At 54.3% G+C, this 22,039-nt stretch overlaps 7 protein-coding genes across 7 annotated transcripts; 4 read left to right on the top strand and 3 right to left on the bottom strand.

Annotated features, from left to right (window-relative positions):
* Positions 1-67: 67 nt before the first annotated feature.
* On the top strand, positions 68-1,774 carry ISF_00838 (hypothetical protein; the record flags this gene model as incomplete). The annotated part of the gene is made up of 2 exons (XM_018844445.1): positions 68-478; positions 530-1,774. The coding sequence occupies 2 exons, from the start codon at positions 68-70 to the stop codon at positions 1,772-1,774; spliced, it is 1,656 nt and encodes a 551-aa protein (XP_018708895.1).
* A 620-nt stretch (positions 1,775-2,394) lies between these two features.
* ISF_00837 (Heat shock protein DnaJ) lies at positions 2,395-2,928 on the bottom strand (the record flags this gene model as incomplete). Its single annotated transcript, XM_018844444.1, has 3 exons — positions 2,395-2,533; positions 2,611-2,738; positions 2,878-2,928. 3 exons carry the CDS (start codon positions 2,926-2,928, stop codon positions 2,395-2,397), a joined length of 318 nt encoding a protein of 105 aa, XP_018708894.1.
* A 735-nt stretch (positions 2,929-3,663) lies between these two features.
* ISF_00836 (hypothetical protein) lies at positions 3,664-4,273 on the bottom strand (the record flags this gene model as incomplete). The annotated part of the gene is made up of 2 exons (XM_018844443.1): positions 3,664-4,092; positions 4,205-4,273. 2 exons carry the CDS (start codon positions 4,271-4,273, stop codon positions 3,664-3,666), a joined length of 498 nt encoding a protein of 165 aa, XP_018708893.1.
* An 8,199-nt stretch (positions 4,274-12,472) lies between these two features.
* Positions 12,473-13,872, top strand: ISF_00835 (Zinc finger domain-containing protein, C2H2-type; the record flags this gene model as incomplete). Its single annotated transcript, XM_018844442.1, has 3 exons — positions 12,473-12,586; positions 12,645-13,039; positions 13,101-13,872. 3 exons carry the CDS (start codon positions 12,473-12,475, stop codon positions 13,870-13,872), a joined length of 1,281 nt encoding a protein of 426 aa, XP_018708892.1.
* Positions 13,873-15,845: 1,973 nt separating this feature from the next.
* On the top strand, positions 15,846-17,075 carry ISF_00834 (hypothetical protein; the record flags this gene model as incomplete). Its single annotated transcript, XM_018844441.1, has 1 exon — positions 15,846-17,075. One exon carries the CDS (start codon positions 15,846-15,848, stop codon positions 17,073-17,075), a length of 1,230 nt encoding a protein of 409 aa, XP_018708891.1.
* Positions 17,076-18,898: 1,823 nt separating this feature from the next.
* On the top strand, positions 18,899-19,650 carry ISF_00833 (hypothetical protein; the record flags this gene model as incomplete). The annotated part of the gene is made up of 3 exons (XM_018844440.1): positions 18,899-19,362; positions 19,427-19,480; positions 19,551-19,650. 3 exons carry the CDS (start codon positions 18,899-18,901, stop codon positions 19,648-19,650), a joined length of 618 nt encoding a protein of 205 aa, XP_018708890.1.
* An 832-nt stretch (positions 19,651-20,482) lies between these two features.
* Positions 20,483-21,987, bottom strand: ISF_00832 (Major facilitator superfamily domain, general substrate transporter; the record flags this gene model as incomplete). The annotated part of the gene is made up of 2 exons (XM_018844439.1): positions 20,483-21,733; positions 21,790-21,987. The coding sequence occupies 2 exons, from the start codon at positions 21,985-21,987 to the stop codon at positions 20,483-20,485; spliced, it is 1,449 nt and encodes a 482-aa protein (XP_018708889.1).
* Between the last annotated feature and the right edge of the window lie 52 nt (positions 21,988-22,039).

Raw genomic sequence — 22,039 nt, 5'->3', positions numbered from 1 at the left:
AACCAAACGCAGATAAATCTTCTTCATCATTCTGTAATATTGAAGTGCCCCTCACGATTCCGTGAAAATGCCTGCCTCTCCGATTGAATCACGCCTGCAGCAGCTCGAGTCCATTCTCGGGCAAATGGTGTTTTTGGCCGACGAAGAGGAGAACCCCGAATGTTTGCCCAAAGACGAAGTAGCGACATGCGTGGTGGTACAGAAGGAGAAGGAAGAGGGGAAGCCGCGTTCATCAACAGAGGCCTCTTCGCTCGTTGGTGTGACTTTGCCGGGAGATGCTCCTCCAGCAACGTCAGAGGTGGACTCGGACGAATACCTCATCGAGATGGCCCGTTTTCGAGACCTCAAGCCGCAGGATCTGAGCGACGAGGATTTGCGTTTCTGCCCGTGGAAGGTGGTCAAGAGCTACGCGGATGCCTACACCGGCAAGGGAAACCGCGAAAGGGCATGTAACCCCATCTCCCCATGGGATCGAACCGTCTGCTAACGAGATCTAGGTCCGACCCTTCTTCGATAACGCGCTGAACAGTCAAGACTGGTATTTGTACGCATACATTTCCCTTCCACCCGCAAGCCCTCACTCATTAACTACGCCCTCGACGAACTAACCGCGAGCTCTCGTAGCTTCTACATCCGAGACACGCACGAGCCAAGGAAGACGCACCTGCTCGTCCCAACCACCGGAGTCGAGCACCTCCTCCGCTACATCAACAACCGTCTGGACACCGCGCTCCGCGTCCCGCACGGCGCGGCCCGTCACACATTTGCCCTGCGCTTCTCCGGGTGCGGCCCATTTCGCCCGCGCTTCCTGATGCACCACCGCCCCCAGCAACGCGGGGCGGGTGACGGCGTCTTCAACATCGAGGACCCGAGCACTTGGCCCCGCGACGATGACGTCGAGGGCGGCGTGTCGTCGCTCGCGGGGGAGGCGGCCGCGCGCCTCAACGCCAACATGACGCTGCTGCGTCGCGACCCCTGCAAGGGCACCGTTAAGGTGTCGGCGGCGGAGCGGGCCGAGAAGCGCAAGGAGCGGCGCAGGAAAGAGATGCGGGCCATGCACAGCTACTTGGGGCTGAAAGACGGCGTGGTGGAGGAGGTGCCGCCGTCGAACGTGGTGCTCTTCTGCGTGGACGTCGAGGCGATCGAGGTGCCGCCGGGGCCGGTGTCCGAGATCGGCATCGCGATCCTCGACATGCGGAGCGTCGGGGAGCAGTCCCCAGGGAACCGCGGCCGGGACTGGTGGCCGCTGATCGAGGGTCACCACTTGCGCATTAAGGAATACAAAAGCCTGACCAACTACCGCTACGTCCGGGGCTGCCCCGAAGACTTCCAATTCGGGTGCGTCCAAAAAGAAAATACTAACCCTCCCACCCTCTCTTCTACTAACACGCCAAAACGTAGTCAGAGCACGTTCCCATCGCGCAGCGACGCCTGCGAGGCCGTCCGCTCCATCCTCCGGCCGTACGTCGACGCGGGGCGGCGCATCGTGCTCGCGGGCCACGACGTCGAGCAGGACGTCAACTACCTGCGTGACGGCGTGGGCGTGGACGTGCGGGGCGAGTACGCCGCCGCGCTGGCCGGCACGGTCGACTCGCAGACGCTGTGCCAGGCGTGGATGGCGACGGACACGGCGCGCTCGCTGGGAGCGTTGCTCGGCGAGCTGGGCTTCGAGCACGCGTACCTGCACAACGCGGGCAACGACGCCATGCACACCCTGCGCGCGGCGATTGGTGCCGCCTTTGCGGACGCGGAGCCGGCGGACTCGCCTGAGTAGAGGGAGGAGGGGGCGGGGATTGGGTGCACCGAGAGTGGAAAGGGAGATGAGGGGCGAGCTTTGAGGAGAGAGAGACTTGGGGAGAGGGAAAATTGCACTGATATTGTCTAAATTGCTTCCTTTAGTAGCAATGTACTGCATGGCTTCATAGAATGGACTTCAGGTCAGTCGTCACTCTTGTGATACATATAGTTCTCCCTCTCCTTGTACTCCTTCTACTTTGTTTAATTATTGATACCGTCATCTTCGTTAAATTCCTTACGATCCCGATAGTTTTATATCATTTTTTTTTCTTCATTTCTCTTTATATACCTGGTCTATATTATGTGAACCCTCGCACCCGTGCGTAAGCCATGCTCTAGTTATACACGTTTTGTTTTTCCCCTTCCTTCGTCTGTAAAATCATGCCAAATGGGACGCTATCGCTTATGAGGGGAGATATAATACAAAGGGGTCGGTCTCGGTCGTCGTAGGCGAGGTTCGGCTCGTCAAAAGTTTGCTCGCTCTCCCAGCGACGTCCTCGTCGCAAACCGCGAGGACCGTCGACTTTCCTTGTTTTTGCTGTTGATGTCTTCTTCGTCGTGTTGCATCTTCAGCATCGGTTGGTGGAAGGAAGCCCACTATGCTTGCTTGTCGAGCAGCTCCTTGGCCTCGTTGACCTTGGTGGCCAGGTACGGGCTGCCGCCCCGATCCGGGTGGTTGAGCAGCATGATCGTGCGGTGCGCCTTGCGCACCTTGTCCTTGGAGAGCGAGCGCTCACTACCCGAGCCTTGTTAGCCGTCCTTCGTTTCCTTCGAGGTCACCGTCGCGAGTCGATATTGGGAAGAGGGGCATACTTGAGAGATAGGATCAGGGTCGCCTCCTTCTTGGTCATCTTCTGCTCGAAGCCGCCTTTGTAAAAGGCCTTGCCCATGGCTCCAACGCCACCGCGCGAGCGGCGCCAGGCGACGAGACCAGCACGGCCCTAGAACAACCCTTCAGTCAGCATTTTTTTTTTTTTTTTCATCAATGCGTGTGTGTGTGCAGAGCGTTTGCGCGCCGGCGCGGCGAGGTTGTGGTTGGTTCGCAAAGTCGAGGGCGGCGCATTGTGGGAGGAGACGTACGAGGAAAGCGGCGACGGCGGCGCCAGCACCGATGGCAAAGACGGAGGCCATTTTTGTTGGATGTCTGGATCGTAAATTGGAAATTGGATAGCGAAGCTGGGTATTGAGGAAAATCGGTCGGCAAGAGCTTGAAGTTGTTCGCGCGCGCGCAAGCAGGGGATTGATCGATTGCCTTTAGCTGGGGCGACTTTTTTTGCCTGGGCTATGGTCGGGGGATGTCGGCGTCTCCGGCGGCCGGAGAAACCGCCTCCGATAATTGGCCAGCATCACCAGGCGCAAGAACATGAACACGCATAGTACTAGAGAAAGAAATAAAATAAAAAATCTTGAAAAAAGAAATTGAACTATGGATATCTCTAAATCTTTCTCGCGCAAACTTCTATGGGGTATTCTTCGCTCTTTTGGGGTGTTTGCCGTAATAAAAAAACTGCACGCAGGATGCTCGCAAGAAACAAGGCCCTCCTGTCACCTTTGTAGGCTGTGAAACCAACTCCGTCTCTCATCTATATCGAAAAATTTCATAACCACATCAACGAGACCTAAATCAAAAAGTTGTTGCGGACAACATTCGAATCGCTCCTCAACGAACGCCGCGTCGCGTACATGATGGCAGACTCGTCCCTGCAAGATTTCTGTCTGCTGTACGGATAGTCTGCAGGCCATCGCCGTGGTCCATCCATCACATTTCAATGACACACGTAACGCGAATGGCGGTCCATGGGGCCGATATGGTGGGCCGCGTTTCGCTGTCGGCTGCGTCGTCGTTGTCAGCGCGACCAGCAGCAATCAGAGGTACCGGTTGAGATGGCGCTCGTTGTCCCGCAATCTGATATACGTCGGTTGCAGTCGGCGCTCGCTGTGCCGCACCCTGGTATGCGTCGGCTCTGGTCTGCGCAGCTCAAAGTTGACGTGAGCTACTATCGCCCTGCGCGCCTCGGCATCCCGCGCCGCATCCTCGTCCTCGTCCTCTCTCGTCGCTCTGGTGTCGCGCCAGTTGCCCGCGCCGCCACGGCCGGCTAGCATATTGTGGTCATGGTTGCTCGCGGCGGCAGTCCCGATGGCCTCGAGGTTATTCAGCCGCTCCTTGCCCTCTGTATGCGCGACGGCGTTGGACCCTGAGAGGATATTTCCTGCGCCTCCACGACCCGTCAGCGCGGGTGCCGAGGCGGGCTGTGTGGCGCCAGCGACTTGGCTCTTGCCGGACGCGTCTTTCTTCTATCCAAGAGCAGTCGTTAGCTACCTCATGATGCATATGCGCTCGCTCCATCATTGTCGTCTTCGGCCGCGCACATTCCAGGTCTAGTCTTCGGGGGCCAGGGGAGCATACATTGACGGGGGCAGAGTGGTAGTTGCCGGCGCCTCCACGGCCTACTCTGACCATGGAATCAGAAGTCATGATTGTGAATACTTTCTTGGCAGCAAAGCGTGAGCGTCGGGATCGGTGTGAATATTTCGTCCTTCGCTTCTATTCTTTGAAGATTTGGGACGCCAGAATCCGAAACTAGGACTGTTTTAATACTTGCCGCAACTCTAAAAGCCTAGCCAAAAGTTTCTTCTTGTTTATGCCACGTAGCGCGTCACAGAAAAAAAAAGCGCTCGCTTGAGAAGGCACTTGCCGCGCATTGACTATTGACTATTCTGCCAGTGGACAGTGGAGTGGCCAATGTGGTGATTCGGTGGCTGACGTGGCAAAGGACTAGAGCGCTTATCAACTGGATTGTGACGATGAAGCCTGCGTGCAACCGCGGTTCTTCAATGATTTGCAATTTTGGCTGTTGGCAAGGTCACGGGCTGGCGTGTGCTGTTCTTGGATGCTTTTGTTAGAGTTTGTGTCCTCAAACAACGAGGAATCGGCGCGTTTCGCAAGAGTTTCGCCTGGCGTCAACGAGCAATTCAGTGATGTTTGTCATGGTGTGGGAGAAGAAAAGAAAAATTGAAAAGAGAGCGTTATAAAAAGCTCGAGATATAGGATGGATGACGAGGACCAGTCCGCAAGTACACAAAATAAATATTATCCAAGGCCATGGCTTTGCAAATGGCAGGTGCAGGTGGTTCCTGAAACGGCTCTCGCCAGATTTGGACATGATCGACTTGGAAGGCAACGCCGTGATGCGTGACGGCCGGGACCAACTTCCACCGTTGCAGCCAATCACGATAGAGATCTTCTGTTGTCATCTTCTGTTGCATCGTCCACTCACTTTTGCCGTGTCGGAAGGTATTGTACATTAAGAGAAGGTTATTGTTGAGTGCTTGCGGCGACGTAGTTGACTGGTAGGGCCTGGCCTCTGTCCAAGTGCTACTATGAACTTTGTCATATCCGCTTACTCATCGTCAGGCGGCTCGGAACTAGTTTACTCGGCCAGCATAAGACAGCCCTCGGTGCCTATACTGTTGTTGTCTGGTCGCTGTCTTGTGACGGCTAATAAGGATCTTAAGCTCCCGTTGTTAGTTACAAGATGAAGGGCTCATTTTCTCGCCAGTATACTTGTCGCGGGGCGCTGTGCGGTTGTCGAAAAGGAAAACGCCGTGACAGGGAGAAGAAAGACAGAAAAAAGAAAAGAAAAGAAGGAAGGAGGCGTGCAGCACTTGGATAAGGCAAAAGGCAGAAGCGAGAGAAGGACACGAAACTTGGGTTGAAGCCCTAACAGGTTGGGAAGGATATTACAGGGTAGGACGTTTATGCGTGGTGTGGTCTTGCCTGCATCAAGGAGGGCTGGGGTTATATCTGCCGGTTTGCAGCACAGAGAGAGGATCAAAGGTCCGAAGCCTAATAAAAAATACAATGCTGGTCGAGTGGTGTATTGCCGCATGAGTGGTCAATTCTCATCCCTCCCTCAGGTCATCCCTCGCTGTCAGCTTGAATTAGTACAAAATGCTCTCAACCCCAAGGCCTCCATCTAGCCCAGCGAGAAGAGTGTGTGTGCCAATGTGAGACCTGATTGGCCAGTTCAGCTGCATTGTTTCATTCCCTGATTTCTTTTGGGTTTCATTCCCAACTTTTTTCTTCTCCCTCCCTCCTCATTCCTTGGCCCCCAAAGAGCCCAATTCGGTCCATGTTTAATGCAATAGTTACAAGAAAGCCCTAACTCGCCGAAAAGTCTTGGAACGACCACACAATGAATATTTGACTCTATGCCGAAGGAATCCGCATCAACGCGGCTGCCTGTACACTTAGGGTTGGGCTAAACAGCCTCCTCAGGCAGTATTTTGACATGTATTGACTCGTTTCAAAGATTTATTTAGACATTTTTGTCTTATTATTTCTTGTTTCACGCCCCGGTTGACCGCGGGTCCTTGTTGCGATCGGCAGTGTCATCGAGATTTGTGACCAGGGCGCATCCGTCTTTCTGCTGGCTGCATCGGGGACAGGGCCAGCAAACGCACATTTGACTTTGTATTCTATATATAGAGAAAAAAAAAAAAAACTCTCTGTGTACTGTTTGACAATGATCGCAGGTTTGGCCGTGCAAATAGTCAACATCATAGTGTCATCTAGAGATGGTTGTAACCAACGCTGGGCCCTTGCGACGTTGGTTGACTGAGATCGGACGGGGATCAGCCCAGATGGAATTGCGAGGCAGCAAGACCGATAAAAAACCCGTAAATTTGGCCCAAATCTTTCGACATACTGGAATTCGCCCATCGTTTCTGGCGATCAGGAATACTGCGATGAGACGAGTCGGCGATCAAACCACGTTCTCATATCCCACGTAGACGTGCCTGGAAGTGATTGACAGGCAGCTCAAGGTCCGCCCCCTAGAGACCCCCCCCCCCTGGCGCAATTATTTGCTGGTCTCCCGACTACCTGTGTTCTAGACTGGTTGATCGACAATGGCAGATGAATAAATCAAGAATCCATGTTGAACGTCGCCCGTCTTACAACGGTCAACAACGGTAGAAATGGGTATGCATTTGTTTAATCCGGCGCAAGCTACTTTTACAATGTCTTTTACTCTGTCGCTTGTCACCAAATTGAAGGGGAAAGACAGCATTGCCGTGTATGCCGAGGGTTGGGAGCAGGACACAGCTTGCCGATTCGTCTCATCTGGGACCGCTTTGACGGGCACGGGGTACAGGCCTGAGCGATCACCGCCGCACCCGAACTTTTGAGGGGAGAATTTATTATCTGTCCGCGGGAAAGGAGACCTGGTGTATGCAAGTCATGTGGTCCCCTCTCAGCAAGGAAAAAAAGGAAAAACCTTAGTTCGGACCTCGTGGCTTAAAGCGCATGGCAGGCTGGGTGGTCGTCCTGGGGAGGGGGTGCGAGAAGCCTATTGCAATAAGCTGTCAACAAAAAGTAAGTTATTGCAGTTAGTTATCCAATCTGGCCTCTCGCTTTTACACGCTTTTTTTTTATCAATAGCCAAAGAAAGCCTCCAGCCTCGGGGCAAGCGTCGGCTGAGGCCTCCGTAGTAAGTTCTCGCCCGTCTTTCTAACTGAAATAGTCAAACTCCGGACGGGAGACCTCCTTCCGCTCCACGCAGTACGGCGAGACGAGTTGTGGGAATTGGTGGGGGAAGGGAAAGGTGACGACGGGCAAGGTCAAGCTACTACATATTTCTGGTGAGGTATGGATGGAGAGACAATAGTGTGATGTACAGAGGATGCCGCGTACTCGTAGTCGAGATACCCCAACTTGTAGGTATAGGTGACTATTGTGCAAAGAGGAACCGCCAATACTTTGCAATGCTACCTTGTAAAAGAGATCACAGGAACAATGATGTGGGGGAGGGAGGCGCCGCCGGCCGGGCGAGCGAGTCTGCATTGGTTCGTGTGGCTTGCGGGATAAAGGCACGAGGCTTCTTCAGCTTGGAGAGGGGTTGCGAGAAGGGGGAAGAGATGTCAGCCATGCAGAAAAAAAAAGAAAAAATAAAAAAAGAAGAAGAAGATGGTTTGAAAGGATTTGAAGCGATCAAGGAGCTGACACGGCGCGATGGCACGTCGCCTGGCACCAGGCTGTGTAAGTGTATGAGAAGAGGCTCGGAAGAGGGGAAGCCGAGGCGGGAGCGCTGTAGCGCTGTTCGCTGCCGTTCTGATGCTAAGGAACTGGCACCGTGGTTGCCGTCTTCTGTATAAGTTCCTGTGACTTTTAGTCTCGACTCTGAAGATAATATACTGTTAGTTCAATTGGTTGATAACTCCTCGCTTGTTAGAAGCAAGCCTCGGAATAATTCGACGGCATGAGTAGCTCTGGCCCCCTGTAACGTGCTGCTAAATTGATTACCCTCCTTTTTTTTTTTTTTTTTTTTTTTTTTTTTTTTTTTTTTTTTTTTTTTTTTTTTTTTTTTTTTTTTTTTTTTTTTTTTTTTTTTTTTTTTTTTTTTTTTTTTTTTTTTTTTTTTTTTTTTTTTTTTTTTTTTTTTTTTTTTTTTTTTTTTTTTTTTTTTTTTTTTTTTTTTTTTTTTTTTTTTTTTTTTTTTTTTTTTTTTTTTTTTTTTTTTTTTTTTTTTTTTTTTTTTTTTTTTTTTTTTTTTTTTTTTTTTTTTTTTTTTTTTTTTTTTTTTTTTTTTTTTTTTTTTTTTTTTTTTTTTTTTTTTTTTTTTTTTTTTTTTTTTTTTTTTTTTTTTTTTTTTTTTTTTTTTTTTTTTTTTTTTTTTTTTTTTTTTTTTTTTTTTTTTTTTTTTTTTTTTTTTTTTTTTTTTTTTTTTTTTTTTTTTTTTTTTTTTTTTTTTTTTTTTTTTTTTTTTTTTTTTTTTTTTTTTTTTTTTTTTCCCCCTTTTTTTTTTTTTTTTTTTTTTTTTTTTTTTTTTTGGAATTTCCCTTCCCCGCTTCGGAAAAAGAAACAATGAAGAACTGGAAGCGAATTGAGTCTTTTCCCCAATTTTCCCGAAAATTGGCGACTTGTTACCCCTGCAACTGAGGGCAAGCCTCGGGCGGGTAACCCCTCACTTGGGAGCAGCCTGTAAATTGGACGACCCAGCAGTCCAGCGATCTGTTTCTGCGGGCGCCCGTCAACGGCAGATTGGAATCGTAGAGCGTCAAGTCAAGCAAGGAAAGAAGGCTGCTGTCGAGTATACGGGAGCATGGACTATCCAAGATCATCATCATGGAGAAATTCAAGGACGGAAGCTCTGCACCTGGCTGGCGACGCAGGCTGAAAAACGCCCCGTAGTTTATGCATCGGCGCAGTCGGTGCGGGGGCGGGGACAGGCTGGCGTGATCTGCTGGACGGAGAGTAGTAGTTATTATTCCAGTTACTTGGGAGTGAGAAGAAGGAGGTTGTGCGAGATTGTACATGTATGTAGATGCACTGTAGCAAGATGTCACGGCTACTGGAGAGATGAATCAAGAATTATAGGAGAGCGGTAAGGACACATGGCTCGTTCTACTATGATTCATTCACATTCTTCTCGGCCGATCCGAAGAGGATGTTCCGGCATCGGCGCCGGCTCGTCACCAACCCAGGAACAGCAAACCCAAATTCTTCGTTGCGGGTTGGGGTTCTGATTATCTGATTAGGGTTTGGGGCTTAATCCTTATGTACCCTTATCCACGGTTACTCAAATTGGCCATGACGGCAACTGCGTGAATGGCAACACTTAGCAGTTTTTCCGAGTTCCTTTACGTCTTTTCGTGGTTCAATGACGAATGATTGATAACCGCGCGTCCTCGTACAATCGTCACGATGCTGTTTCTATTACTGCATCATGTCATCCTAATGGCTAGAAAAGCTAACAAAAGTTTAAATGCTAAGCTGATTGATACCTTTTTTTTCTTGCAAGTAAACATGCCCCCTGCAGTGGTTGTACAGTAAACAGGCCGGCCGGAATGTCGCAGGGATGCATCACGAGACGGGCAAGTTTATACGGCGCGTCCTCTCCTTTTCCAGTGGAGTGAACTATGTATGTACAGAAGCCGCTAATAATGATCTGGCGATGGTACAGGGGGGGGTGGGCGACTGGATTGTGCCACGCAGCGTCAAAAGTCGTGCTTATTGGGCGTGAACCATGCCGAAGCAATTTAATCAGTTACTGATGATTCGCTAAATTTTTACAACTTTTTAGAAGATGGTTTTTATGAAAATTACCGCTAGAACAAGTTCAAGCGACACACCCCCCCTTGTAAAAGGAATTTGGCGGGCTTTCAATGTCCTCCTCCCTTGTGTAATCCGTCCACCGGCCCGCAAAGGCGGTTCGCCCTGCCGCACGCACGCGTGTTTGCTGCAAAGTGACGGCGGCAAGGGAAACGTGAAAGGAGAAAAAGAAGAAGAAATTTTCAACGAGCAGCTTTCGTTAGGAAAATTTTCTGCTCCGCGCTTAGGACAGGGCCCTTTCATGTCCTCTCCTTGGGCATTGACCTTCACCTGCCAATGGCTCAGGCCCGAGGTCTTCGCGACATGGCCCGCCATCGAACTTGAATACATTTTTCACTTAGTACTCGCAAACTTTCTTTTCGGGGTTTTTTTTGTAATAAGATCCGAGGCGAGCAACTAACTAGAAAGTTAGGGCTGTGTTTAGTTATACACGGGACGAATGTTTGACGACTACCAGAAAAAAAGCAACATAAGGTTAGTAGCGCTGAACAGAAAGATGGCCAATTGTCAAACTGTTTTGATGGCATGTATGGTTACCACGGATATTCAACTTGAAACCACCTTACCTACCTACACTCACCTGTAAACCCCAAGGCAGATGACCTCTCTCGCACTTCCTTTCAGGCACGAGAAAGCACGGGTGCCTTGCGCTAATGCTTGGTCACCCCCCTCGTCAGCCTGCTTGGCTCACCAGGGCAAAAGGCGTGTGCGTTGCGTGTGTGTGCTATGACAAGGCAGGGCATCTCTCAGCGCCCCCGAAAGCAAGGCCTCGTACCTACATGCGGCCCATACATGCATAACATGTGTTTTTACCAAGTAGAGTCTAGTAGGCCACCGAAGTTCTATTATTACTTCCCACACATTGTTTCCGTTTCTGTCGGCTGCCTGCTTCCTTGCTTCTTCTTTCTGTAGTCGGCTGTGTCGTGGCCTGGTGATCAAGTTGTCGAGGCCCCCCGCCGTTTACATTCATGCCTGGTACCCAATCACATGCCGGTTTTCTCCTCGGCTCCACCTGCGACCGTTCACCCCGAGCCCAGGCTAGTTACTCACTAAAAAGCGCTGAAAGCGACAATAGAGGAACTGGAGAGATCAATAATTATCAGAACACGCACTTTGTAGAATCACGAACAAAAAAAAAAAAAGAAGCGAGCCCCCGAAAAGGGAGGGGAGGGAAGGAAGAGGGTGTGGCCCCATCAATGGGGTCACTCCAGAATTTATTTTACTCCAGAACAACTCTCCCAGAGAAACCTCGTGGTACGCTCGTGCCGGGCAAAGTGGCCTTTTTGGCGAGAGAGAGGCCCCCTTGCGCTGGAAACTGGTCGATGCTAGAAGAAAGGCCCAACGCATTTGTGGAGGCCACGGTACTTGTCTTTGGGCGGGGACTGGCTGCGGGAAGGCCTGTATCTTTTTGCTTGGTCCTTGTGAGCGGGCTTGCCGTCTTTTTGGCGGCCCCCGCCCCAGCGAGGCCAGGCGCCCTCCTTCCATCCTTCCTAGCGACGCCCAGCTGCGCTTCCTGCTCCGTTGTCGCCACCAGAACACAGTCATCCATCATGCCAGTCAAACTGTCGCCCGTATTTGCTGTCGCGGCGGCTTGCTTCGATGAGTTGAGTTGAAAATGCTGTGTGTACTTACCACATCATGCAGCAATACAAGCACCGCTTCCCATTGTTTGCCCTGGACAGCTCTGCCCCCATACCAAACCCATAATCAAACCGATACCTTTGAGACTCCGTCTCTCGCTCTCTCTTTCTCTTTTCCCGTCCGCCTCTCGTTCTCCGTCAATTGATACGCTCGCGCCCCCCCTCCCCCCCTCCCAATGTTGGGCCCTTCCCCCAGCTTGGTGGTGCTTTGCCTGCTGGGTGGGCAGTGCCACACGCCATACGCCATACGCCATGCGCTATACCACTTTGTCACTCTCCTGCTCTCACTCACTCGCTCGCTCAACTCGTAGGCGCGGACACACACACACCACGTATCTTGGACGAGTCTTGTACCGACAAGGCCTAGCCCTCTACCAGACCAGGACAGGCAGTACCTCTCCCTCGCCTGTTCGGCCCATGTTCACCCATGTACTGGTCGGTCGTGTCTCTTGTCGCCCTCCCACACACTCTCACACACGCCCCTCCTCTTCGTTGCCCTACTGCATTGCTCCTCCCAAAATATTATTTCTCGTCTCAGCCTACTCTTTCTCACGACACATTGCCTTTTTTTCTTCCCAAAACTTTTTTTTTCGTTGCTTGCTTCCACATTCTCCTTTCTTCACTCACTCTCGTCCCTGCCATCTCACACTTGCTCAAACGCCCGATCGATCGTTATTGTCCGGAACTCTCGCTAGCGTCATCGGCCTGACTCCCTCCGCATCGCTGCCTCGGTGCCTCGTCTCGTCAGCCAATTTGCCGCCTCGCCTGGAAACTCGTCCGTTGCCCCTAGTCTCGCGACACGCAAGCAATCCAAAAGTCGTGGGCAATGGCTTCCTCCAAAGTATGAATGGCCATCCTTCCCTCCCACCGCTGTCAACAACTGGATTGTTTATGCCGCTGGGGAGTGACCCCTCTTGCTGACATGGCTCAACCCAAAGGAGATACAGCAATCGTCGAGACCGTTGGCGCACCAGCGTCCCTCGCTTTCCGCTGCCCCTTCGTCATTGCCGACACGCCATACGCACGCGAGGAACTCGTCCCATTCCCTCCTGACCGGAGCTCTCAACCCGAATCACCGAGTAACCCGACGCAAGTCTGTCACCAATCAGACTCACAATGTTGCCGCCCTCACCGCCGCCATTGCCGACAGCGACCCTGCCACCGCAATCCCCATTGCTAACGGCTCCGCCCGACGAAACACCATTTCCAAGGCGGCGAGGATGTCCATAGCAGCTAGCCTGCCCTCCCCTCCTGCTAGCCTGCCGCTGCACCGTTCCCTCGCCGGCGCCAAGATGCACCAAGACAGTGCCATCGACGACGATTCTATGTCGGGAGAGGAAGTCGAAGGGTCCGTAGACGGTAACCGTGCTCGTCGCGCCAGTGATGGGCAGTCCTTGACAAAGGACAGCAAGAAGAGCAACCGCGTGGAGGTGCGATGTGAGACGTGTGGAAAGAGCTACAAGCATAGCAGTTGCTTGACGAAGCACTTGTTAGTCTCTCCCATGCTAAAAATGGGTGCGCTAGCCTTGTACTAACTTGTCGCCTTGTAGGTGGGAACACACTCCGGAGTGGTCGCTGACCTCGAAGCTGCTCATCTCCAAGCACCAGCAAGTCCAGCTTCTCGAGGCTGCCTCGGTTCTGGTGGCCATGAACGGTCCAAACCAGGAACCCGAGGTTGTCACGCCCCCCGACTCTGCCAGGGACTTTACCAGCGAGCCCGAATCCGCCTCCCCGACTGCCTCGGGCTACTCGGAGCACCAAGAGCGACACAGCTCTGCCGACACGACCCCACCTCCGGTTGGCGAACATCTCGGCTTCAATGGCCTGGCATATCGTGAAAAGCGTCTCAGCGGTGGTAGCGGGATTGCTCAAAGTCTCCGATCGCCCCCACTCTACCCCGAACACCTTTCCAGCAGCGTTCCGCATGCGCAATGGAACACCGGCCGTCGACCGTCGCTAGGTCCTGCGGGTACGGGCAACGAAGACCGCGACTTGGCCGCTGCTGTTGAGCTCCTGAGCTGCAGCTTTGGTAGTAATGGTGGACATGATGTTGTTGGTGTGGCTGCTGATGCTCCGCCCGTGCCTCCAGTCCCCGAGCAGTACCGTGATCAGGCGCGATCCTTCTCCACCGCTGGTTTCCTGAACAGTTTCCCCGCAAGACAGCCCGAAAGCTTCACCCGAGGTGAATTTCGACGCGGGAGCCATGACGTCAAGATGGAGGACAGCGGCGAGTCGGCGGCAGACGAAGACGATCTCGAGTCTCGGGCTCGGGCTCGTAGTGACGAGGATGACGACGGCGTCTTTGGCCGTATGGAGGAATAGGCGTAGAGTCGGCAGCCTATTTTGTTTTGTCTTGATTTTGGTTGGAAATGCGCGGAGCATCACGGAAGTTGGGAACTTGGACCTGGGATTGGATTATAATCATTGGGAGGAACGGCGCGAGTGTCTCTTTTGTATAACGATAAACACACAAACCTGTATGAGGTGGTTCAGCTCCGCCCGGACGTTTAGCACCGAAGAGTGGAGGGCCCGTCTGAGCAGTCATCTTGGGCTGGGACGCGATTGCTCCTCCACGAGGTTAAAGTGAAGGTCTGGAGGCGTCGAGCCGACACCCGAATAAGTACCAAACGAAGCGAAGACATTTTGACATGAACAGCCGGGTGTTTTGTTTGATGCCTTTTTGCGATGTGATGATGTAAGAAATGGCGATAGGAATCACGGATGGTCTCGCGTGTGGTGGTGATGGCTGAAGTGCAAACGGGGACACGAGTGTGGAAGGGTGGGTGCTGGCCCTGATAAAGAGGAAGCCGAAGCCATCCGTCCTTTGCCACGCGGATTGGCTCCTCGATCGACAGCTAGGCATGAATGGAAAGTGCTTTGAGATCATCGTAGAAAATCGTCAGTATTGTAAGATTGTGCAACCCAGGCGGGGGTTTCGGGGAACTTTTGGAGTGCAGATCGACCAAGGCAGGACATGGATGGTGGATGACATGGCTGACATGGATGTGATGGTTTAGGGAAATCCTTTGACGGCTGAGGATTCAACGGTGAATCTGCCTTGGTACAGTGTGGAGAAGTAGGGCTTGTATTTGCCTTGACGCGTTTGATTTTCTGTATCCTTACTTCATTGCGCCGCAACTGTGGCTCTGTACTGAGGTGGATAATCGACCGCTGATGGCCTGTTGGTTGTAGCAGCACAATTTGTTCCGAAGCCCCTTGAAAAAATCAAAAGAAAAATTTTCATATTTATGTAGTTGTCTGAGAAGGTGATCTGGGGTGGTTTGAGCTAATAAAGACTGCCGCACAAGTTCTTTGCAAGAACTCGTGACCGCTGAGCCGACCGTATCGCTAAGCGGCCAACAAAGGGTTGGTTCCTCGCTTGTGAAGCGAGCACCAGACTACGTGCAAACCCTAACGGTCAAGAGTGTGTAAGCCTGAGGATGCGAAGCAGATGCACAAATATCTCGACCTTTCCGAGATGGTGCTAAATCTCTAGGCAGTTGCTGCGTATAATCGTGGCGGCGCGCTTTCATACGGTGTATCAACTTGCCGTTTCTCGAGATGGATCAGCCACTTGGCTATTAGTTCGTGCTGAGAGTACTCGGGTGCTTGCAAATGGGTAAAAGATTCATCTCCAACGAGTCACTGTTGATTGAGAGAACTCGGTTCCTAGACTAGGAGAGGGTCGCTGGCCGGGTGTTGAGCCCTCTGCTTGACATTTCCTTGCTCATAAAGGTTGTGGTGGTTTGGTCTGCTGAGACAGCAGCACTATTCGAGAGAGGGAGAGATATCGGCAACCGGGTCATCGGGACCAAATTGTTGTTTCTAAAAAAAAGAACAGAATTAAGAGGGGTCATTTCGTATCTCGATCTTTTTCTAAGGCTCTTGGTTGCATGCGGGGCGTCGCGGCTCTCCTAGTTAATCGCCGTTGAAAATCAAGCACAACAGAGAGCCCATGTCCAACTCGTTTTTGGAGTCATGTACATACTCCGTACACTGCCTACGGAGTACTAACTATAACCATCTACAAGGTAGCTACAAATCTATCAGTGATGTCACTGCAATTGGAACTGATGATACCCACCCTTTTGCCCCATCCCAGCTGTCAAACGCGCCGCAGCCGTTTTCAGCAGCCGAGACGCGCCACCACGCTAACCAGAGCTCTTCATAAACAAACGAGAACCAGCGACGCGCGATCTCATCCACCCCGCCATTGACATTCGCCTGTAAAAGGACCCCAACCTAGCCCTAGTCTTTTACATCGAGTCCTCGCCTTTTTTTCCAAGTCTCCAACAATGGCTCGAAAATCTGTCAAGAGCGAAGCCAGCACGGCCTCGCCCGACCCTGCCGCCGCGCCGACCCCGGTCAAGAAGGTTTCCAAGAGCAAGACCAGCAGCAGCGGTAGCGGCAGCAGCACCCCCGCCAAGAGCGCCTCCAAGAAGAACAAGGACAAGGACGTCGCCGGCACGCCTGCCGGCACCAAGACTCCCAAGATTCCCAAGACTCCCAAGACCCCCAAGACCCCCAAGGACAAGGACGCGCCCGTGAAGCAGCGTCGTCAGAGCATCAAGACGCCCCGCGCGTCCGCTGAGAAGCAAGCCAGCGGCAGCACGGCGCCGCCGCTCGCCAGCCTGCCGCCCGCCGCCAAGCTCGTCGCCGTCGAGGCGGTGACGCTCGCGCTGCTCTTCGCCGGTCGCCTCGCGCTCGCCGCCGCCACCGGCGACGAGCTAGGCGGTCTACGCGCCGCCTTCCCCGCGACCCCCGCCGAGCTCGCGCTGCTGTTCGGCTGGCGCGCCGCCGAGGTCGCCCTCGCCTGGGTCGCCGACCTCGACCTCGTCGACGTCGGGCTGCTTTCCTTCGTCGCGCACGCGCCCGCCCTCTGGCTCGTCGCCACCTTTTACCGCGTCCGCCCCGCCACCGCCCTCGCCTCCGCGCTCGTCGACGTCGTCGCGCCGGCGGCCGCGTTCGCCCTCGCCCGCCCCCGGCGCTCCCTCAAGGGTCCGCGCCTGCACGACCGGGAGCTCGCGGCCGCGCCGTCCCTCCGGCTGCTGGTGGCGGCGCTGGCGACGTGCGTGTACGCGGCGGTGGTGTCGCTGGCGCTGCGGTTCGCGCTGCCGCGCGTGCTGGTGCTGCACTTCCGCGGGGTGCCGACGGTGGCGCCCGCGTACGCGGCGTCCTTTGCGAGCCTGCTGCCGACGGCGGCGCCGTTTGGGCTGGCGGCGGCGGGGTTCCTGTTCGCGCCGTACGCGACGGCGGGCCCGGACGGGAGCGAGCGACAGTTCGACCCGGCGCGGGCGACGCTGGGCGAGACGCTGTGGTGGAACGCGTGGGGGTACACGGCGCGCGGGCGCGTGGTGATTAAGCGCGCGGCGCTGCTGACGGGCGTGACGGCGGTGGGCACGGGGCTGACGTGCGCGCTGGGGGTGGACGGCGTCTCGGGGGTCGGCGCGGCGGCGTACGCGGGGGTTTGGGCGCTGGCGACGGGCCTCACCGGCTTGGCCGTGGGGCTTGTCGGCCAGGAGTGAGATGGGCGGCGGCAATGTTTTACGAGGCACAAGTAATGGGCGGGACGGCTCGCAACAAGCCGTTGGAGGCTCTGGGATGGAAAGAGATGTGCTTGATGATGGATAAGCGGTCGAGCGCTGTCACACCTTGACCTTTGGCACGGGGCTTTCTTGGGACGACGACAAGGTATATTATTATCACGGAAAATGGTGCTACCGGTGTATTTTCTGCGGGCTAATGCAAAGGGCGGAACGAGGAAGGATTATACCCAGAAGTCTATTTCTTTTGCGGTGGAGTAATGGGAATGAATGTGCCTGTACTGGGAATCTTCTTTGCTTCATTCTTGGTTATCGTTTTCTTATTGGTTCTTCTCGAGTATATTGCGCAACACTTTTACGTCTGCCTTCTCTATTATATTCTCAGTCTGTACAACAGTAGTTGCCCGAATTGACAAATCCGAGCTTCTTGTTCCACTGACGTCCCTTTGCCGGATTCGAGAACTCCCAGCTTCTTTTCCCAGCGATGTTCCCTCTGTCAAGCCTGTCCTGTCTGCCCCCCTCAGCCCTATGCCCGTTTATTCTCAGCCCTCCTCGGCTGCAGCAAAATCCCCTGAATAAGCCACCAGAGCAAAGGCCAAGCTTGTTCATGCAACCTTGTCGTTCAGCCTCGCCCAGAGCTGGGCCGCAAGGGGACGGCAGCATGCTCCTATTGGCCCCCTTTGCTAGTGATCTTCTGCATGCTGCATCGAGGAGGAGTCAGACGGCCAGTCCAGCCTGGACCATTTCTTTCCTCTTCTTTCATTTGTTCAAAGCTGATTTACATGGCGAAATCTTCTTTAGCTCGGCCAAGTCAGATTCTGCACAAAAGACCGCCTACCATGCATTTCAAGCACTCCATAGCAGTACACTGCTGGCAAGGGCTACATACGCCGCTCACGGTTGGACAAGTCCAAGTTCAGCTGCCTGCCAGGGGTATCGGAGCCTATTCTGCGACACAAAGCGGGGTGGCGACAGCCGACGATGAGGCTGAAGGGTCGGTTGAGAGATGGATTCCATCGATTGCTGATTGGCTGGAAGCTTGCATGCCATGGGGGGTTTCCTCCGCCCTTTCGTATTTCGCATAGGAGTTGTGCGGTGCGCGATCGAGTAGCGTCGACAAGGGGGGTGGGTTATTTCTGAAATATTTTCCTTCCTTCTTTCCCACAAAGCTAGACGACAACAGGTAAACAAGATCTACAGTTGGGCTGAAGCCATCCCAGACAGATTACATGGGGGGGGACCGTATAATGACTTGGTATCGATTCGTCGGTCAAGACTGCGCGCGTGCTTCCCGGAGAAGCCAAAACCGTTTCGGTGTTGGGGACCGCCGCCCCGGGATAGTTACAGTTAGCCTTGGCTGAAGTGCCGGGCCAAAGAAGAAATTGTAGTTTTGTAAAAGGAAGCAAGACGCCCTTTCGGTTTTAAAGTGGGAATGCAGCATGACAAGACTGTCGTTTTCTCTGACTCGGCAATTTCTCACATTGACTCATCTTCTTCTCTTTCCTTCCTTTCAGTCAGCTCGAAACAGGTCGTCCTTCTTGCCTCGCGCGCTATTCTGCCTAGACAACAGATAACACATGTGACCGGAGTCCAGCCTGAAGCTGTCGTCCGTTGCTCCTTTACATATCTGGACGACTTGAAGAGAAGTCGGGGGTCCTCAGCCAACGTCACCGCGCAGTGTGACTCTACAAGGCAGCTTGGCAGACGTCTTGGCCCTTGACCGTGGTTTCTGTCGTCTTCCATGGGATATTGCAACTTGATGCGGAACCGAGCATAGCGTCGAGGAATCGAGAGCACCCTCCACGATGGACTCTCCAGAGCCAAAGCCATCCTCGCCGCCGAGCCAGCCCAACCCGGCAAAAGCCTACCCGTCACCGACCTCCCTCCCGAGCCCTGAAGTACCGCAATTTCAAGAATTCTCCCGCATACCGCCCCTCGCCCTCGACAGCTACACCAATCCACTGCTGCTGGCCCGGCCGCCGCCGCCGCCACCGCCGCCGCCGCCGTGCACGTGCGCAACGGCGGCGGCGGGGGCTGCAGGCGTCTTTCACCACGCCGGCAGTTCCCGCTCCGGCGCCGTCTACGGGCTGGACTTTGCGCGCTCGCGCAGCGTCCACGACGAGTCGCGCCCCCGCTTGGAGCTGGCCGGCCCGCTGGACGTGGCCGGCAGCGTGCGCGCGCGCAGCGTCTGCTTCAGGGGGGATTTCATCGTCAGCGACGGCATCGACGCGTACGGCGATGTCGAGATCAACGGCAGCATGACCGCAGAGTACGCGCATGGACGTTCTTCCTTAGAGATCTTTCTTCTGGCTAATGCAATGTTTTGGATGTAGAGGCCGGATAAGGGCTTTCGGGGACATTTCGGTCAACGGCAGCTTGACGACCAGGTAGGAGACCCCCGTCTGAAAGGACCTGGCTGGTAGAAAAAAACGGCTCGTCTAACTGGGGAGATGGTAGTGGCAAGGTTCAGGGATCTTCGAGGTTGAAGCTGCGAGGCACCATTCGCGCCGCCGACGTGGAGATATACGGCAACGTCATCCTCCGAGGGCACTTGTAAGTTGATGCCTCCCAGCTGGGAACATGTCGTTTTTCTTCTCTTACCGAAACTGGGAGCAGACATTGTCGTCGGCTCGTCGTCTACGGCTCCCTCCTCTTGATTGGGCCCGACTCTACCTATGACGTGGCAGGTTACGAAATGGTGACTGGTTTACGTACACGGCGTGACCACGAGCCAGATTGGGACATCTGATCCAGTCCCCCCTTTTTTTCTTTTTCGTTTTTTCTTTTTCAAAATTATTTTTCTGGGCTTGTTTAGAGGAGCGTTGCTTTTTCGTTGTCTTCTTTATTTTCTCGTCTTTTATTTGTGCATCCGCTGCCTCGACACTGCAGCGTCCTTTTGCATCACGCCTCGGTTGAGCGTCTTGGAGCCAAGATTCGCCTCTGGAAAGGCTAGCTATAGATTCTATCCGAAACAGTTCCATCCTAGCATTCTTCATAGAATCATCAATACGGAGACCCTGCTGCCTCTGCTAATTCACAATGGGCATTTCATGCCCTAGATAATCTCATTGGGTAGAGCCAAGAGCTGAAGGCTAACACCCGCGCTAGCAAATGCATCTCGTGTTGAAATTTCCAAAAGTAGAATACAGGGGTTATTATGTTCAGCTGAGAGAATGGGTATCAAGGCTAGACCAGTGATCAGCCAGCTCCTAGTTGGCTCGATTACAAATTCGCAACTCTTCTCGCAGACATCTCTGTAGCTGCTCAGCCCAGGCCTTGGCGCTGCGCTCGCGTTCATGTGTCCAGAAGCGGTAGCATCTTTCAACAGGCGACGGGCGTAAAATAGCCGGAGTTAGGCCGTTATGGATACAACGAAATTTGTGAGACTGTCATTTGGCCGCCCTCTCCTCCGAAATCGAATCCGCGTCATCGTCCTTGGGAATCCGAGCTCGAAGCAGGCGGCAAAGAATAGGCACCAGTACGGCCAGCACCATCCCTGCGCCCAGGAAGCCCGCCGTCGCGCCGAACCCGACGTGGTAGCCCGGGGCGTCCGTCTTGGGCCAGATGCGGCTGCCGTAGACGCTGGAGAAGTTGCCAAAGGCGTTGACGAGCGCCAGCACGATGGCGCGCTTCTCCGGCGGCTGGCTCACCGCGCCGCTCGTCCAGGACAGGATCAGCGGCAGCGCGGACCAGATGCCCACCGCGACGAAGCAAATCATGACGTAGCGCACCACGGCGTTCTGCACCGCGACGCAGACGACGCAGCCGACGAAGCCGACGGCCAGGGCGCCGGCGACGTGCCAGCGGCGCTCGACGCGCCGGTCAGACGACCAGGCGACGACGGTGAGGCACACGGCGGCGACGGCGTAGATGGGCACGGTCATGTACTGCGCCTTGACGGTGTCGTAGCCCAGCGAGAGGGTGATGGTCGGGATGAAGTAGGAGATGGTGCCGGCGCCGACATCGAGCATGTACAGCAGAATGAACATGTACGTGCGGGGGTCCGAGACGGCGGCCAGGAAGGCCTGCCAGTGCGACAGTTGAGGCCTGCCGACGGCGCCGTTGGCGACCCCGTCGTGGAGGACGCGCAGGGCCGCCAGCCTGCGCTCCTCGGGCGTCAGCTTCTTTGACGTGGCCGGGTAGTCGAGCAGGACAAAGTACGAGACCAGCGCAACCGCAACCGTCGCGGCGCCCTCGACGATGAACAGCCAGCGCCAGCCGGCGATGCCGCGGGCATCGTGCATGTTCTCGGCGATGGCGCCGGCGAGAATGCCGCCGAGCGCGCCGGAGAGCACGGCGGCGGTGTAGAAGACGGCGAAGCGCTTGCCGAGCTCGGCGCGCGTGTACCAGCAGCTCAGCACGTAGAGGACGCCCGGGAAGAAGCCCGACTCGACGCAGCCGAGGACGAAGCGGAGGGCGAGCAGCGCGGCGTACGAGTGCGCGGCGGCCATGCAGGCGCTCAGCGCGCCCCAGACGAGCATGAGGGTGGGCAGGAAGACGGAGGGCCGGCTGCGGCTGAGGGCCATGTTGGAGGGCACCTCGCACAGCAGGTAGCCAAAGAAGAAGATGGACAGCACCCAGGCGAACCCGTCGTCGGTCAAGCGCAGGTCCCGCTGCATGCCGGCAATCTTGGCATTTCCCTGTGGTCGCACGGGTTAGTGAACGGTGCTGGGGGTGGCTGGATGGGCAAACGGACAATGTTGGTTCTGTCAATGTAGTTGAACACATACTTGATCCAAAGAATTGGCATCAAGTAGAGATCAATCTTGCGAACGAGTCTCTTCTCTTCCGGGGAGCCGGGTACAAAGTGGCGCAGCTGCTCTTCCACGGTGTCGGCCTCGGAGGCATGGGTGAGGTGCGCCGTGTCGACGGCGGGCTCTTTGACAGAATCCATGGCAAAAAAGACAGCGAGCTCATCCGTGCATCGAGGAGCGTGAGATTCGAGC

Source organism: Cordyceps fumosorosea (assembly GCF_001636725.1).
Source record: "Cordyceps fumosorosea ARSEF 2679 chromosome Unknown scaffold_1, whole genome shotgun sequence".
Classification (NCBI taxonomy): Eukaryota; Fungi; Ascomycota; class Sordariomycetes; order Hypocreales; family Cordycipitaceae; genus Cordyceps; species Cordyceps fumosorosea.
Note: the sequence above shows the minus strand (reverse complement) of the source record. Positions and strands in the feature narration are given on the sequence as shown.